Consider the following 17,200-nt stretch of genomic DNA (forward strand, 5'->3'; position numbering starts at 1 on the left):
AAGAAGAGAGTACAGGCAGGATGCAGTGGGTGGAGAAGAGTGTCAGGAGTGATTTGTGACAGACGAGTACCAGTAAGAGTGAAAGGGAAGGTCTACAAGAGGGTAGTGAGACCAGCTATGTTATATGGGTTGGAGACAGTGGCATTGACAAAAAGGCAGGAGTCAGAGCTGGATGTGGCAAAGTTAGAGATGTTAAGATTTGCACTGGGTGTGACGAGGGGAAACAGGATTAGGAATAAGTATATTAGAGGTCAGCCCAGGTTGGATGGTTTGGAGACAAAGCCAGAGGGGCGAGATTGCATTGGTTTGGACATGTGCTGAGGAGGGCTGCTGGGTATATTGGGAAATGGATGCTAAGGATGAAGCTGCCAGGTAAGAGGAAAAGAGAGAGGCCTAAGATAAGGTTTATGGATGTGGCAAGAGAGGACATGCAGGTGGTTGATGTGACAGAGCAAGATGCAGAGGACAGGAAGAAATGGAAACAGATGACTCGCTGTGGCAACCCCTAATGGGAACAACCAAAAGCGAAGAAGAAGAAGATATGAAACTCAGTTATTTAAAAAGACAATCATATGACAAAGATCCATATTTACACTATGTAAAAAATGTTCTAAGATGGAAATCTCCACTTCTGTATTGAGCTTGGATATTTTCCTTATTCAACATTATCCAAAGGAACTGAGTACAAATCAGATACATTTAAAACCACTATCTTTAACTAAATCTGTCCTTGTGTTTCAAGTCTTAGAAAAACAAGACAGTGACCTAGGGGTATCTTAACCAGTAACTACATTACCTGCCCTTATTATTAAATATCAAGTTAAAAGACTGGGGCAAGAGCTTCCTTATAGGTTTGGACCCAAGATAGAGTACTTACAAGAAACTAATTATATCAAACAGAAAAAAGTAAATATCCAATTTTGATGACAATATACTTCTTTCCATAGCTGGCCCAAAAACTGAAGTTTGAAAAAAAATATTTTTTCACATAGGATGTATGTTCATCATTGTCTATCTAATGACTAACTTATGCCACCAGATACCTCTTCTCAGTATAGCAGAAACTTCTCTTCAGTTTTTTGAATAGTTGCCTGTCCAACCTCTTACTAATTTTTTTAGGAGGAATAATGGTCCACGGAATTTTCGTTTTCTGACAGATTTATTCCATTCACTGCTTTGTGTGCCATACACACTAATTTAAAATCAAGCATTCTGTAATAGATTTTGCATTTTTGAGTGACCTTTGGGGCGAGCCCCTTACACTTTTCTCCATATGCTTTTACATGTAATCCTAATAGTAACGTAATACTCTTTCCATGGTAACTCTATGGTCAGGATAGTTGTGGAGATCCATCCTTCAGAAATGGTTTCTGCGCTTCACTGTTTACTTTGAAGGTGCAATTTCAGAGGAGTCAGTACTTCCTAATAACCCTCTTTGCAATATATCCCAGAATTCAAAAAGCATTGCCTCTTTTATGCCATCTTAACATTTAACCTGAAATGTATCACGTACAACCAAGCCAAGGTTCAAATCCTGCAGGTTTTCTCTAAGGACATCTCTCTCTCTCAGCTTTACCCTTTATCCTAATACCTCATAGATTTCTTAACCCAAAACACAGTTTTATTTTTACCAATAAAAAGAAAATGTTTCTTTTCATAGTATTTGATCAAACTTCAATCATCTGGAGATGGAACATCTTCTTACCTGACAAGTGTCAGTCCCAACTCTGTGCATGTAGCCAGCACACAGCATTCCTTCATCAATATTACCGTCATACATTCTCTTCGAATTACACTTTTTCTGAGGAATTAGTTTTACTGTGGCATCCAGAAGCTGAGGTGAGAAGTCAGCTTAAGTTAAGAAATAAAAACAAATAAAGTATTTAAAACAATGTACCAAAACAAAGTGTACTTTATGACAGTTTTTGAAAGAAAGACTCAATTACTTAAAACAAGCCTTTCCTGCCAATAATATACCAGTTAAACAGCTGAGCATATTTCACACTGGTGTCAGTAGCTTGTTGTTATTTATTCACTTTGATAACCAATGTGGAACACTGATCCTTCATGATAATTTTAAGAACTGCCCAGTAGCAAATACTCTTTAGACACTTAAATGTGTATACAGCAACCTTTTCTCTATAATAAGAACTTCTAGAGTACCAATCCTTAGTTTACCTTACAGACACAAGGTACAGAGTTTGATTGTCACCTTTGAAAAGGAAATTGGCTAGGCTTATATGTATATATATATATATATATATATATATATATATATATATATATATATATATATATATATATATATATATCTATATATATATATCTATATATCTCTCTATATATATATATATATATATATATATATATACATATACACATATATATATATATATAAATATATATATATATATATATATATATATATATATGGGTCTACCTGACAAGGTCGACAAGCCACAACATCGACAACCAGTTTACCGACACCACATAACCGACAGTTCACAAACACGAAACCTCACATGCCCAACACACCATAATAATGACAATCAACAAACAAAACAAATCCCTGTCCAAAAAGCACACACACAACACAAGCACACCAAAATCCTTACAAACCCACACTAAACCTCACATACACAACTATCTACAACCTTAACCCAAACCCTAACCCTAAGGTCCGTCACTATCGCACACTCACCTAACCCGCACCCTAACCCTAACTCACTTAACCCGCCCCTAACCCAAAGACTATCACTACCGCACACTTACCTAACCCGCGCCCTAACCCTAACTCACTTAACCCGCCCCTAACCCAAAGACTATCACTACCGCACACTTACCTAACCCGCAGGCTAACCCTAACTCACTTAACCCACCCCTATCCCTACAGACCGTCAATATCGCACACTTACCTTACTCGCACCCTAACGTCCGTCACTACCGCATACTTACACAGCCTTTTCCCATGTCGGTGTTCTCAGCGTCGGTGTTTTCATCCGTCGGTCTTCTCAGTTGTCGATCTTCTGGCATCGGTGTTCTCAGTGTCGGCTTTCTGAGCTGTCGACGTTGTATATATATATATATATATATATATATATATATATATATAGATATATGAGTCCCCTTCAAAATTTCGTAGCTTAAAACTTTGAAATTCATATGAACGAAGTTTTAAAACTTCGAAATCCTGAACGGAGATTGGTATACAGCGTAGTACAGGAGATTTCCCTTTTCCTCGCTGTAATGCAATCTCGGAGTTAGTATATTTAAGTAGCAGGGTGTGGGGGTGCAAGGGGGGCAAAACAATGTGTTGTGATGTGTTGACTGCTTTTGGAGGGGGTTCTTAATTTCGAGATTCCAAGATCTCGAGGTTCTGAATTTGATATTCTGAACACTGGAATTTTGGTATTTCAAAATTAAGAAGTGAACCCATATGTTTCTGTGTGTGTGTGTGTGTGTGTGTGTGTGTGTGTGTGTATATATATATATACATATATATATATATATATATATATATTTGGGGGTCTGCCTCATTATGTTGATGTGCCATATTATCAAAACCCATTTTGTCGACTCCATAATATCGAAAGATGACTTAGTCGAACTCCCGGAACAGGGAAAACGACTTCCAGGAATGTAACCACCTGGACACCATGGAGAACTTTGTCCTTTTCCCCACATTAGTGCAATCTCAGAGTTGGTATATTTTGTTAGGGGGGGATGTGGGTGGTGAAGCCCCCCACATTGGTGGGTTTTGTGCGCTTCATTTTGTTGCTATTCGATGGTGGCTAAGTGGTTACATTCCCGGAGGCTGTTTTCACTGTTTTCTTTCCGGGACTTTGACTAAGTCAGCTTTCGATATTATGGAGTTGACAAAATGGGTTTCGATAATATGGCATGTTGACATAATGTGGTAAATCCATGTATACACACACACATATATATATATATATATATATATATATATATATATGTCTACTTCTACATTTTAAAGTTTCCAAACTTCAAATTTCTTATGGTTTAGACCATAAGATTGAAATTTTGAAATTTTGAAATGTAAATAAAAAAAAATGAGCACAAAAAAGGCTTCTTTTTTACATTTTTGCAGGGGCCAAGCCCTCTGCACCCCCCACATTCCCTGCTAATTAAATATGCCAACTCCAAGATTGCACTACAGGGAGGAAAATGGTAAATATACCATTCCAAGCTGTATGGCGATCTCCATTTAAATGGTTCAAAGTTTCAAAACTTTGATGTTATGGTCTTAACCATAAGAAATGCAAAGTACTGAAACTTTAAAATTTAGAAATAGACCCTATATATATATATATATATATATATATATATATATATATATATATATATATATATATATATATGGGTCCACTAAGTAATTTCGAAATATCACAATTTCGAGATTCATAAACCCAAGGCCAGAATCTCGAGATTGTGAAATGTCGAAACTAAGTAGTGAACAAAAAAAAAAAAAAAGAAAGAAAGAAAACATGTAAAATCATGTTTTTGCAGGGGGGGAAAACTCCCCCACGACCCCCACTTGGCCTGCAACTTAAATATACTAACTCTGAGATCAAGCTACAGTGAAGAGTATGGTAATGTTCCTGTTAAGCACTTTATACCGATGTATTGCTGTTCTCTTCACTGTAGTGAGATCCAGGAGTAAGTATATTTAAGTTGCAAGAGGTGCGGGGGATGCAGGGGGCTTGTCTCCCTGCAAAAACATCGTTTTACATGTTATCTTTTATTTTTTGTTTTAGTTCACTTCTTAGTTTCGAGATTTCACAACCTCGAGATTCTGGACTTGATTTTATGAATCTCGAGATTGTGGCATTTTGAAATTATATATGTATATATAAATATATACACACACACACACACACACACACACACACACACACACACACGCACACACGCACACACACACACACACACACACACACACACACACACACACACGCAAACACACACGCACACATACACACACACACATGTACGCGTGCGCACGTGTGTGTGTGTGTGTGTGTGTATAGGTGTAAGATTTTAAATCAGCAACATAATTTGATGTTGTACTTTGCACATCAATATATTAGGGAAAGAAGTGCAAAATAGTTTAATATATGTGGGACCATCTAAATGAAGATCTTGTACTTTGCTAGGAAGGAATGCTATATTTGAAGCGCTTGAACGTGACAGTGTTTTCAAGGTGTTTTTTGAAAACTTTGATGGAGGGATAAGATTTCCTTTCTTTTTATTTTTTTGTTTTGGTGGTGAAGGGTTGGGCAGGTCTATATCAGCATTTCAAAAATGTAATAGTTCGAATCACTAAATATCGAACTGAAATGATCGAACTATTAAATTTTTGAATGCCGATAAAAAAAAAAAAAAAACTATATGGTATAGGCAGGGGGCAATTCCCCTGTACCCCCACACCCCCCACTATTTAAATATACTAACTCCGAGACAGCACTACATTGAAGTAAACACAAATCTCCCCTTACGGAGATTTCCATTAACCCGTTTAATGTTCTGCACTTTCCACATTCTCGAGGCGACAATATCGTATTCACTATTGTCAGTGTTCGAGATGCTGATATAGACCCGGGTTGGGCCACCCAAGGTTTGGGACCTAAACATAGAAATTGCAGTTGCTGAATGCTAGTTTGTAATGGAGTGTTATGAAGACATTAAATATTTGAAGGAAGTGACTAAACTTTGTAGTAGGATTACCTGTTGTTTGCTATCCTTTTTTATATGAGAAAATGCTTATTTTTATGCTTTTGCAAAGTGTGTAGGCTAGAAACAGGTCAGCTCCCTGTCAATCTGGGAAACATCTTCCTTTGAGTATTATGACACATCTGAGTTCAAAGTGAGGAGAAATGTAATTATGTGAGAACTCTTGCTAATAGTTACTTTTATAGTTTGTTTTTTATTGTAGGCTGACCTGACAAAGAAAAGCCCTTGATACAGTTGGGGTTGTGACAATCATTTGCTTAATTCCAATTTCCTTTCAAAAACCAGAAATGTGAGAGAATCCTTTACAATTGAAAATGTTGACTGAAAAAAAAAGATTGAAAATGCAGAGGAAGAGTGAATCTTGGACATTGCTCTTCTCTATTAAACTTCCACTGTACCCCTGATGTGGGGGGCAAGCCCCCATCCCTAAAACAAATATATACCACCTCTAAGATTTTTATACATCAGAAAAGTACAGTTTTTATTACTTGAGGGGAGGACCATGATATATGTATTATCATGTCATCCATGTATAAAATTATTTGAACCTGGCCAATGTCAGAGGGAAGTCTGTTTATAAGTATGGCCAATAGAGTACAGAGAGAACTGTTCCTAGTGGTACACCTTTATCTAAAGGACTTAAATCCTAGAGGGAAGAACCAACCTTTACTTTCTAGCTCCCGTTTAAAAGAAAGACTTTGAACGAGTCTGCTGTCTTGTTCCTAGTGCAGGTAGAAAGAAGGGAGCTGTATAACAGATTAAGGTTAGATGTATGAAATGCTCTGGTAAGGTCTATGATGACAGCCCAGGTTTGATTACTGCTAGTCATGTAAAGGATCATGTATAGGGGAAAACATGCTGGGTAACCAGGCAGAGCTTTATGTATGAGGCTGTGTGGTACATTTGGCTCATACAAGAAAACTTTTTAAGAGTTGTTTGAACCCTACTTTGAACAGCCAGTTTAATGGAAATGGAGATATGAGGTACACCTATGAGGCACACCCAAAATTTAACTGAAATGGATTATATTACAGTCTTGGATATATATGGCTTCCATCTTTCCTGAAAAAGTCATGGCATCATAAACATTGGGAGTGATAAGAAGAAATAAGTAACACATTAGGGAGATGCAGAAGGTTTTTAGACTTGAAGCAGAAACGTGGAAGGATGTATGACAGGAAAATAATCCTTTGGAAAGTGGAACTGATTATGCAGGCTGAACAGACATTTCTGCCAATACATTCTGGATTAATTTCCTCTGAGTACAAGTTTGGAGCAAATGTTGCCTGATGGAAAAAAAGGGTGCTCCTTGCCTTGCTGGAGACTCTTCTTCAGCTCTTAAGGAACCAAAGTCTGAACTCTTGTGGTAGTAGAGGGCTGATTTCATCTGTCTGAGCTGGAAATTGCAGGTGGAAAGCTCATTGTGTGCCTTTTAGCTTTTCTTCTGATTGTATATAAGCCTTGCCTTTGTGCCAAGTCTTGGTTCAAACAAACTTTAGTATCATTTTGCATTTGCATTACTTATTTTCATTTAATGTGAATGTTTACTATTCTATTTTTTTTTTGCACTTCTTTAAAGTTTAAAGTTGTAGTTTCAAACTGCTGTAACATCTGTTGTTCTGCATTGAAAACATTCTTTCTAGTGTTTCTTAGTTAGTATTTGGCATATGTTTGTGGTTCCTTAACACTTGGGCTCTAAACCAGTTATTTTATACTGAGGGGGTGAAAGTCTGTACTCTTGTGGTAGTAGAGGGCTGATTTCACCTATCTGATCTGGGAATTGCTGGTAGAAAGCTCACTGTGTGCTTATCTGACTGGCCTTAGAGTATAGTTAGTTTTTATTCTGATTGTATATAAGCCTTGCATTTGGTTGAGTCTTGGCTCATTTATCCAGAGCTGTTCATTGCTTGGCAATGATGCAACACACTTTGAGAAATTTTGCTGACATCTGAAGCCATCCTTAGCAAGACAAATGAAACTAAGTATCTTTTTACACTTGCATTGCTTATTTTTATTATATTCTAAAAATCTACTATGCTATTTAAGTTTTTTTTATTTGCACTTTAAAGTTTAAAGTTACATTTTCAAACTGCTGTAAGGGCTACTGTTCTGCACTGAAATATATTGTATTTAGTGATTCTTAGTTTGTATTAGGCATATGTTTGTGGTTCCTTAATACTTGGACTCCGAACCAGTCATTTTACATTAAAAGGATCAAATTCTGCACTCTTGTGGCAGGAGAGGGCTGATTTCATGCATCTGAGCTTGGAATTGGAAGAAAGCTCATTGGGTGCTTAGTTGATTAGCATTAAGTCCTGTGTTTGCACAAAGCTGTTCTTCATGTAACTGTGGTTACATGTGACTTGTATATCTGCTATTACAGGTGCATTGCATATATGCAATGACCAGAAGTTGAAAATCCCCTATAAAAATCACCTCAGAACTTTACTTCAGTTCTGCATTACTCACAGGGCAGCTAGCGTGCAGGGTGAGCAGTATCAGCATTTATTCATTTGGTTAGGACTAATTAGGTCTACTTTACTTCGTTATAGCACTCGGGACTATTGCTGCTTAGACAGCATCTGGTTTAGGTGCCAGGCAGCATCGCTGGTTAAGTTATCTGCAGATTACACCAAGTAAGCAACCTTCCCTTGTACAGTTACAGACACCATGCACTCCAATCCCTTGCAGGTAGATATTAGGACCTGCAACCATGGATGGGCATGTTCCTGCTATCTCTTCATCGAGCTTGGTGGACATGGGCATCCTGAGGCAATGTAGCAATTACCTTATGTACACTGACAACTACTTAATTCTGAACAGACAAATGTGAGAAATGCAATTACACATTGACACTGGAGGCTAGACTCTCACATATAGACACAAAAAGAAACAATCTGGTTGTCAGAGACTCACAAACATCCCTCACCACAGTCACCAAGGACCATACACATACACTCACATATGTGGAGATGCTTGCATGTAACTTACTGAAACCTCAAAACCTCTCAGGTGCAGTCCTCAGAAACTCCACATGCACACAAACAAGACAATTCCCATCACAACACATAAAGCCACATCTCATTGCGCCTCAGCTACCAAGCCCGTAAGGCAAAACACTCTACAACCCAATATTCTAGTCACAGGAGACTCCATTGTGAGGTACACTGATGTCCCTCTTACCACCCTGGATAAGGAGAAGATTACAGTTAGTTGGATGTTAAGGGCCAGGAGCCACCAGATCATACAAGCACTCTGGTCATTAACTCTAAGTACCAGTTTGACTCAGTCATAGTCCATGTGAGTGTGAATGACCTGAGACATACCTCCTTGGACTATATGAAGAGAGACATGATTGAGGTATTAGAATATATGTCACAGGCAGGTGTGAACCAAGCATTGAGCAGCATTCTACCATCTCCAAAGTTGATACCGCAATACCAGAAGAAAATGACTGACTAACAATTGGCTTAGCTAGTTTCTTAGCTGAAATTGCTAATGGAAAGCTACAGTCATTCCAAAGAGGTGCAATATTTTCAACCATGTTCTCTAGGAATGGTTCTTATCTGTCACATCTAGTGTTTTGAATATTGGATGAAACATTATCCACACCTATAGTGCTTTTTTAAGCATTGCCAAACAGACAAACCTTCCAACATAACAAAAGGTATTCAGGACAAGCTAAATGTGTTACTGTTTAATGCTAGGAGTCACAACAAGAAAATGCATTCCCTAGAAGCACTTCTAAACCTGGAAAATATTGATGTCAGTCCAGTTACAAAAACATGGTTTAAAGTCATGGAAAGCACTCCAGCAGTGCATGGATATAACTCCTGTAATATGTTCCAACTACCCACTGAACATAAAACAGCAAAAGGTGGAGGTGTATCTATCTACATAAAGGAGAAACACACCTCAAGGCTGGTCAAACAATATGACATGCTTTAGCTACTCTATGTCCAACTAACCATGGGAAGAAATCCATTACCATATTCCTGCTAGCTACATATCCCCATCATGAATCAAGAAGGCCATCCATCTTGCCTGATGTTACTAGAATCACTCACCATCACGCCTAATACCATACTCATGCGTGATTTTAACTACTCCTCCATTAATTGGGAGGCATACATGACCAGTAACATGCAGACTCAAATATTTCTTGACTTTTTTAAATTCAAAAGCCTTGGAGCAGCTAGTCTGCACTCCCACTAGGGGAACAAATATCCTAGATCTGGTACTCATAAATATGGGAAAGCAATGCACCCCCCCTAGTGTGATGACCTCACTGTTAAGATCAGATAATAAAGTGATCTCTCTTGCAATAAAGGTAAAACTAGTTCCCCCACCTAACCTCCAAAACTTTCAGAAGTTCTCTAAGGTAAATTACACCCTATTAAGGGATAGCATAGCTAGTTTCCAAGCTCCCCAATCCAAAAGACACACAAACCTATGCAGAGGCATACACAAAAGCCATGTATGACCATATAGACAACTGCATAGAAACTGCAGTACCAAACAGAAATAAACACAGGTCAAACTGGAAAAACAAGCCAGACTTTTTGCATTGATAAGTTGTACAACAAAAGAAAGAAAATCTTGTCGAGAAGTAAGAGGGAATATGAACAACAGCAAAAAGTCCCTCAGCAGTCTAAGCAAACAAAATCAGGGAACTAGTCAAGTCTCTGAAAGCAGACTTTGAGGTAAAAATAGCCTCCAAAGCTAAGGACAACCATAAGGCATTTCCCATTTATGTCCACAGTCTTAAGGGCAACACCAAACAATGTGCAAAATTAGTCATAGATAGCATCACTTATACTCAGCCAGAATATATAGCAAATCTGCTGCCGAACAAATTCATCTCAAACCTCACCTCTACATCACCTACATTTCTACCCCAAGAAATAACCTCTGCCATTCCGCTGCCAATTATCACCAAAGAACAGGTAGTCACTTCTCTCTGTAAAGCTAAAAACATAGTTTCAATGCGGCCTAATGATATACTAGGTTACCTGCTAAGCATCTAAAATCAGGACTTGTCAGGCCTATTAGGCTCTCTATTTAACCACAGTCTCCAGACTGGCTTTGTCCTGACAGAGTGGAGGACAGCAGCAGTCATCCCTTTGCATAAAGTGGGATCATATACGCTTGTCTAGTCTTATATGTAAGGCCATGGAAAGAATAATCATGAACCTGATAAATAATGACATAGGAAACCTCCAAACACTGGACCTCACCCAATTTGGCTTTATCAAGTGCAGGTCATGCCTATTGAATCTGGTGGATTTCTTTGAGTATGTCACTACGGCAATGGAAGAAGGTAAAACAGTACATACCAACATACCACCTACCTTGACATGACCAAGGCAGTTGACATAGTTCCCCTCTCAGGTATTATTAATAAACTCACAAAACTGGGCATAAATCCCTATGTCACCAGATGGATAACCAATTGGCTCATGGATAGGAAACAAATCTGGTTAAAGTAGGTAAATCTAGATCCAGCAGGCCAGTTACTAGAGGTGTGCCACAGGGCTCAGTGCTGGGACTACTCTTGTTTGGAATATACTTCTCCAAAGTCAAGGTTAATGTGGAAGGCCTCTGGATGCCAAAGTTTGCCAATGATTGCAAGCTGGGGGCAATCATTAAATCCCCCAACAAAGTAGATATTCTTCAGGCGGGTCTTGATCAGACAAATGATTGGTGCCAGAACCATGTCCTAAAACTAAATGTGAAAAATGCATTATCATACACTTTGGGAAGTCAAATACCCTTGCAAATTACAACATTAATTTAACAACCATAAGAATAGACTCAGAGGTGAGAGATTTAGGTAAACAGATAGAGAGTAGTCTGAACTTTGACTGCCATGTGTCCACAATGGTGAGGAAGTCCTTCTATGTGGCACAATGTGTAAGTAAAGGTATGGCATCCAGATACAAGGAAATTATAGTCCCACTGTACTCAGCCTCATTAGACAAATAACTGAGTAAAATGTACTGTTCGGCATGAACTTGACTGGGCACTTACAGCAGCTGGAGCAACCTCAGAGGTTCCTCACAAAGAAAATGCAGTGTGTAAACAACATGTCATGTGTGGACAGACTAAAAGCCCTATCCCTTTACCCTGTCTCCTACTGACTTTTAAGGGGTGACCTATGCCTGACCTGCAAGGCACTGACAAATCTAGCCCTGGTGGAGCTGCTACACATCTGCAAGTAAAACAGCATGAGATCTAGAGATCTAAGCTTAGTCAGTGACTCGAACAAAACATGCTGGAGAGACAGATACATGCCTCCGAGACTGACACTTCTTTGGAACAGTAAAAACCATGGTCTGCCACTACTCAGCAACTAATTAAGAACCAAGAAAATCCTGTAGCAACACCTGCAGCCACAATGCAAACAGTCCATAAAACTTAAAAAAAAACTTATTATTACATCCAAAAATAAAAATCACACAGGATTAAGCACTTTCATCCTTATTATTGGACTTCCTCAGAATCAAAATACACACATTTCCTCTCACTCTATGCTGACATCATCAAATGCACTAATGAACATATTAACCCTTTACTGTTCCAAAAATACACTTAAATAAACTTTTATCCTGACTAATCAATATTAAAATTCATATTCCTTAAGAATATTTCCACCTTGAAACCATATATAGTATTAAAAATATTATACGTATGTTAAAATGTGTACTGAAGAACATGTTAAAAAATTATTAAAAATACATTAAACTTGTTTTGTCAAGCACTTCCTTCACGATGATTTAATAAAAAAACTATTGCTAATGTTACCATTTACCTTAATCGATAAAAATGCTGACCCCTAAAGAAACGTGTAATATATATTTCCACAGAGAGTATAATTTAAAGCATACTAGCTCTCATGTCTAACAAGGGATTTATAACTACAAGTTAATTAATACCTGGGGACTGACTGGCATTAAGTTTAATTTGCCATTTTATCTCTCTTGCTTCTGATAAGGTTTTACTACCCTCCCTCAGGTTTTTCTTAACTCTTTCAAAAATACCAAACATAAATCTCTTAAATTGTGGACATTTATACCATGTTTGTATAATGCACTATTAGAATTACATTTTCTAATATTATACTGGTTTTCATAAATTCTCTTTCTTGGCCTACATTCCATTTTTCCCAAATAAAATGCAGTACAACCAGAGCACCTCACTAAATAGACCACATTACTAGTCCCACAGTCCCTATTTTGAAAAATTACTTTACTTTTGGAATAATTGTCCAAAATAAATATATCCTCACAGATAAAATTACATTGTGGACAAGCTCCACACTTTACAGTACCTTTTTGATTTATAGATGATGAATAATCCACCCTACTCTCAAAACTTTCTTTCAGATTTTTCCGTTTTGTACACAAATCTTGGTTCTGACTCCAATATTTCTAGAATAGCTTAGTTAGTCTTCAGGATGCTCCAATTCTTTCTTACTATTTCTTTAATATATTCCGTTTGTGATGTATATTCTATCACCAGAGCCCTTTCATAATTTTTACCTCCTCGACTGTCCGTATATTGCTTCTTCTCCATCCCTGCTCCTAGTAATGGTTTATTTATTTCCCCTTTCTTTCATTACATAATTTATCACATCAACAATGCTACTTTTGTCTTCTTTTCATGGACTACTATATCTGTTTTTCTCATATATATTTTTTGAACTGTTGGTAATAGATGATGCCATGTTATATAAACTTCATCATTTTCTATGATGCTTTGTGGATCATAATCCCAGTGCATTTCAGCTACCTCCATATTATAATGTTTGCACAATCACCAGTGCAACAGTCTTGCCACATTATTATGCCTTTCAGTACACAGTCCTATTAGTATATCAGAACCAGCAACAATATGTATCACTGTTTCCAATTCTGCTTTACAAAATCTACATTTGTCTGTTTCTCCCACATGTTCAATAGACTTTGTAAACCAATGTGTACTTAGCCCACTATCTTGGGCTGCCAATATTAACCTTTCATCTTTTGGTTTAAATTCACCTCTCCTTAACCATTCCTACATTAGATCCTGATTAACATGAGGTTTTTCCAAGAGTTTTCTATACTTGAAACTATATGCATTTTCCACATTTCTTGCTTTCTCATCTGGTCCTTTACCTTATATTCTTTTTTTTGTTTTTTTGCACATTCGGTTGTTGACTGATTTTTATCAACTTCTGGTTTGATTTCCATTCCAGCTTGATGCCAATATGGTTCTGTTAACTAAGCAGGGTAGTCATCTTAGACTTATTCGGTTCACGTTTCAAAATTTTCAATATGTTTAGGTCCTGTGAGGTCAACAGATATGTAAGCAGTCCCACGATTGCAGATCTATACATGTAATTTATTTTGAGGAGGCCCTCCTTCAGAATGGGGAAAACATAATCTTAGTATGCACTGATTTTTATAAATCATTTGAGAAGCTTCCCTGTTGTTTTCCTGTCTAATCTATCCAACACCTTTATGGGCCAGTCAGTCACTCCAAAACTGTAATTTAGGACTGGGAAGAGCAAATTAGTTTATAACCTGAACTTTGTTTTCTCTTAATCTTTTTGTATATTTTCTGTCTGGATATTCCTGGCATCTTGCATAATAGTAACAATACATATTTGTTTTGTTTCCTCAATGGTCCACTCTATTATCATTATGGCTCTATTTTGGCCTATTAGTTTTTGTGATTTTTATGGACTGCTACTTCCTTCTACAACAGGGAGCCATCCTTCTCCCCAGGCCTGGCATAGCCCAATTGTAGGAATGTTTCTGTGTCTTGAGTATTCTACACTGTCATTTTTTTACTTTCCAGGCACCAGTGCACCTACCAGGACTGGGAACTTTTTTAATCCTGGGTCGTGTACCCAGCTATCTTTTTTATTTTTCAACCTACTTCTGTCCATGATATATGCTATATAGAATATAGTCTATTTATCAGTTTCATCTTGGTGAGATTTTGTGAAAAAAAACAGGGTTCACCTATGAAGGTACTTACCAAGACTTAAGGATGAATTTAATTATAGCAATACTACTCTCCTTTGCTGGCTGACTTAACATTTCTCCATTCAGACCCCAATTGCAAATTCACATCTGGGGTTGTGCCAATGGCCCTTAAAGACATGCGTAATGAGGGCTCTTAAATCATTAGCCTGATAATCTCCTATGAACCTATAAACGTATGTTCTTTTTGTCCACATGACTGCCAACAATCTGGTCTCTCGCAATCAAACATGATCATTCATACCTATCTCTGTGAATTTCTTCAGGTGCAAGTCATCAGCAGTCCAAAGAAGGGCATCATCTAGGCAGCAAAAATGGTGCTGTGTTCCACCACCTAAGCCTTCACATCTGTTTACAATGCTATAAAAGTAAGCACCTGTCACTATAGTCATATGTGTCCAACTTACCCCTGATAACAGTAAGTGGCTCTATCTGTCGACCCTGGCCATGACCAAATACACACTATTCCAATCAAGTAGGTGAATCTGGCTATCCTCCCAGACCAAGACCTGACAGCATCTTTATATTAATCTAGCCCCATGGGCATGGTGGTTTTTCCCTTGCCCTAATTCCACCCTACCCATTTCTCCTGGTGGTTTATATAGGCACCACATCACCAGAGGGAAGTTAATGCCATGCTTCTAAGGTGCACATGCTCCAACATGCACATCATTAGACAGCCACCATCAAGTCCACCAGTCAACGACTTTCTTGCAAGTTTCTGCTTATGCAGGAGTACTGATACACACCAAGATCACAACCCCCCCCCCCCCCGGATTGGGTGACTCAAACCTGCTCTTCGCTCCCATCCAACCAGATCTTCCAACCCATTTATTGCTTCACAAGCTTAAGACATCAGGCTTAGGATCCAGAGATTTGACTAAGAAGTGGAGAACTGAGTAGCTCTTTAAGAGTTCTCCTCTACTGAGGGAAGGTCACACATTAATCTTGAAAGAGACCAGGGATTATGCCATATGTAAATGGTTAAGTATGAAAACATGCTGCAAGGCTTAGTACTTGGAGTGTGTGTGTGTGTGTGTGTGTGTGTGTGTGTGTGTGTGTGTGTGTGTGTGTGTGTGTGTGTGTGTGTGTGCGTGTGTGTGTGTGTGTGTGTGTGTGTTTTTGTGTGTGTGTGTGTGTGTGTGTGTGTGTGTGTGTGTTTGTGTGTGTGTGTGCATTTGTGTGTGTGTGTGTTTTTGTGTGTGAATGTGTGTGTGTTTGTGTGTTTGTGTGTGTGTGTGTGTGTGTGTGTATGTGTGTGTGTGTGTGTGTGTGTGTGTGTGTGTGTGTGTGTGTGTGTGTGTGTGTGTGTGAGTGTGTGTGTGTGTGTGTGTGTGTGTGTGTGTGTGTGTGTGTGTGTGTGTGTGTGTGTGTGTGTGTGTGTGTGTGCGTGTCTGTGTGTGTGCGCATTTGTGTGTGCGTGTGTTTTTGTGTGTGTGTGTGTTTGTGTTTTTGTGTGTGTGTGTGTGTGTGTGTGTGTGTGTGTGTGTGTGTGTGTGTGTGTGTGTGTGTGTGTGTGTGTTCGCACACACATGCATCTTCTTTCATGCATTGCACAATAAGCATTTCAGGGCTTGTCAGCCACACAAGAAGAAATGTCAAGAAAATTATCTTGGTCTCTGTTATCCAACTGTTAGTATCATTTTTAAAAAGGCACGTACAGGGGAGCAACTAAATAGAATAATGGGCAGGGTGATAGAGCTAGGGACCTGAAGAGAACAGAGATAAGGGGGTATATAAAATGAAAGTTTTACTTAGACTTATACATTTTACATAACTCTTGTTTAAATAAAATACACTAATCAAGCAGCAAAGGAATTACACAAGTAACAATTCTCTTGCAAAGTGCATTTTAAGCAAAATATTTCTGAACTTAAAAAAGTTACTAAAATATACATAATAATCATTTGCCCATTTCTCTCTCACTAGACAGCACACAACATCTGCAGAATGTTTGTCTGTAAAGACTAAAGTAATACACAGAAAGAAATTAAGTACTTTTGTAATCCCAAGCATTTTCTGTTATTCGAACACTGCAATTTGAAAACATAGGCTAGAAGCATTGGAAAAATTCATGGGAGTTGGGATTTTCTTTTGTTTTTCCAAGTATGTTTGCAGTGCAAATAGACTGATCATTGTGATGCATATAATTACACTCAGTCACCTATACTATAGAGTATTCAACCATTCAATGATGATGCTGTTTAAAGGGTGCGTGAATTGTTATATGCAATATAATGCATAGCTGTGTTACACTGATGATGTCAGATCTATATGATGTTCAGTTGAAATGTATTCATGGTGCAATTATGCCAATCTTTTTGAAATGCTAATAAGGAGAACCTTATTTCAAGTATCAGCTAAAGTTGCCACCCATCCCATTACCAACAAGACACTCATGGGTTGTACTTAATGAT

At 38.1% G+C, this 17,200-nt stretch overlaps 1 protein-coding gene across 1 annotated transcript in view; it reads right to left on the reverse strand.

Moving 5' to 3' along the window:
• LOC122788883 (hyaluronan-binding protein 2-like) overlaps positions 1-17,200 on the reverse strand; it is a 611,288-nt gene that overhangs the window by 17,115 nt on the left and 576,973 nt on the right. Inside the window, exon 12 of the mRNA XM_044055827.1 lies at positions 1,706-1,851. Coding sequence (XP_043911762.1) covers positions 1,706-1,851 — 146 coding nt within the window. The remainder of the gene's footprint in view (positions 1-1,705; positions 1,852-17,200) is intronic.

Source organism: Protopterus annectens, chromosome 14.part0 (assembly GCF_019279795.1).
Source record: "Protopterus annectens isolate FY-2018-M chromosome 14.part0, PAN1.0, whole genome shotgun sequence".
In the NCBI taxonomy this organism is placed as follows: Eukaryota; Metazoa; Chordata; order Ceratodontiformes; family Protopteridae; genus Protopterus; species Protopterus annectens.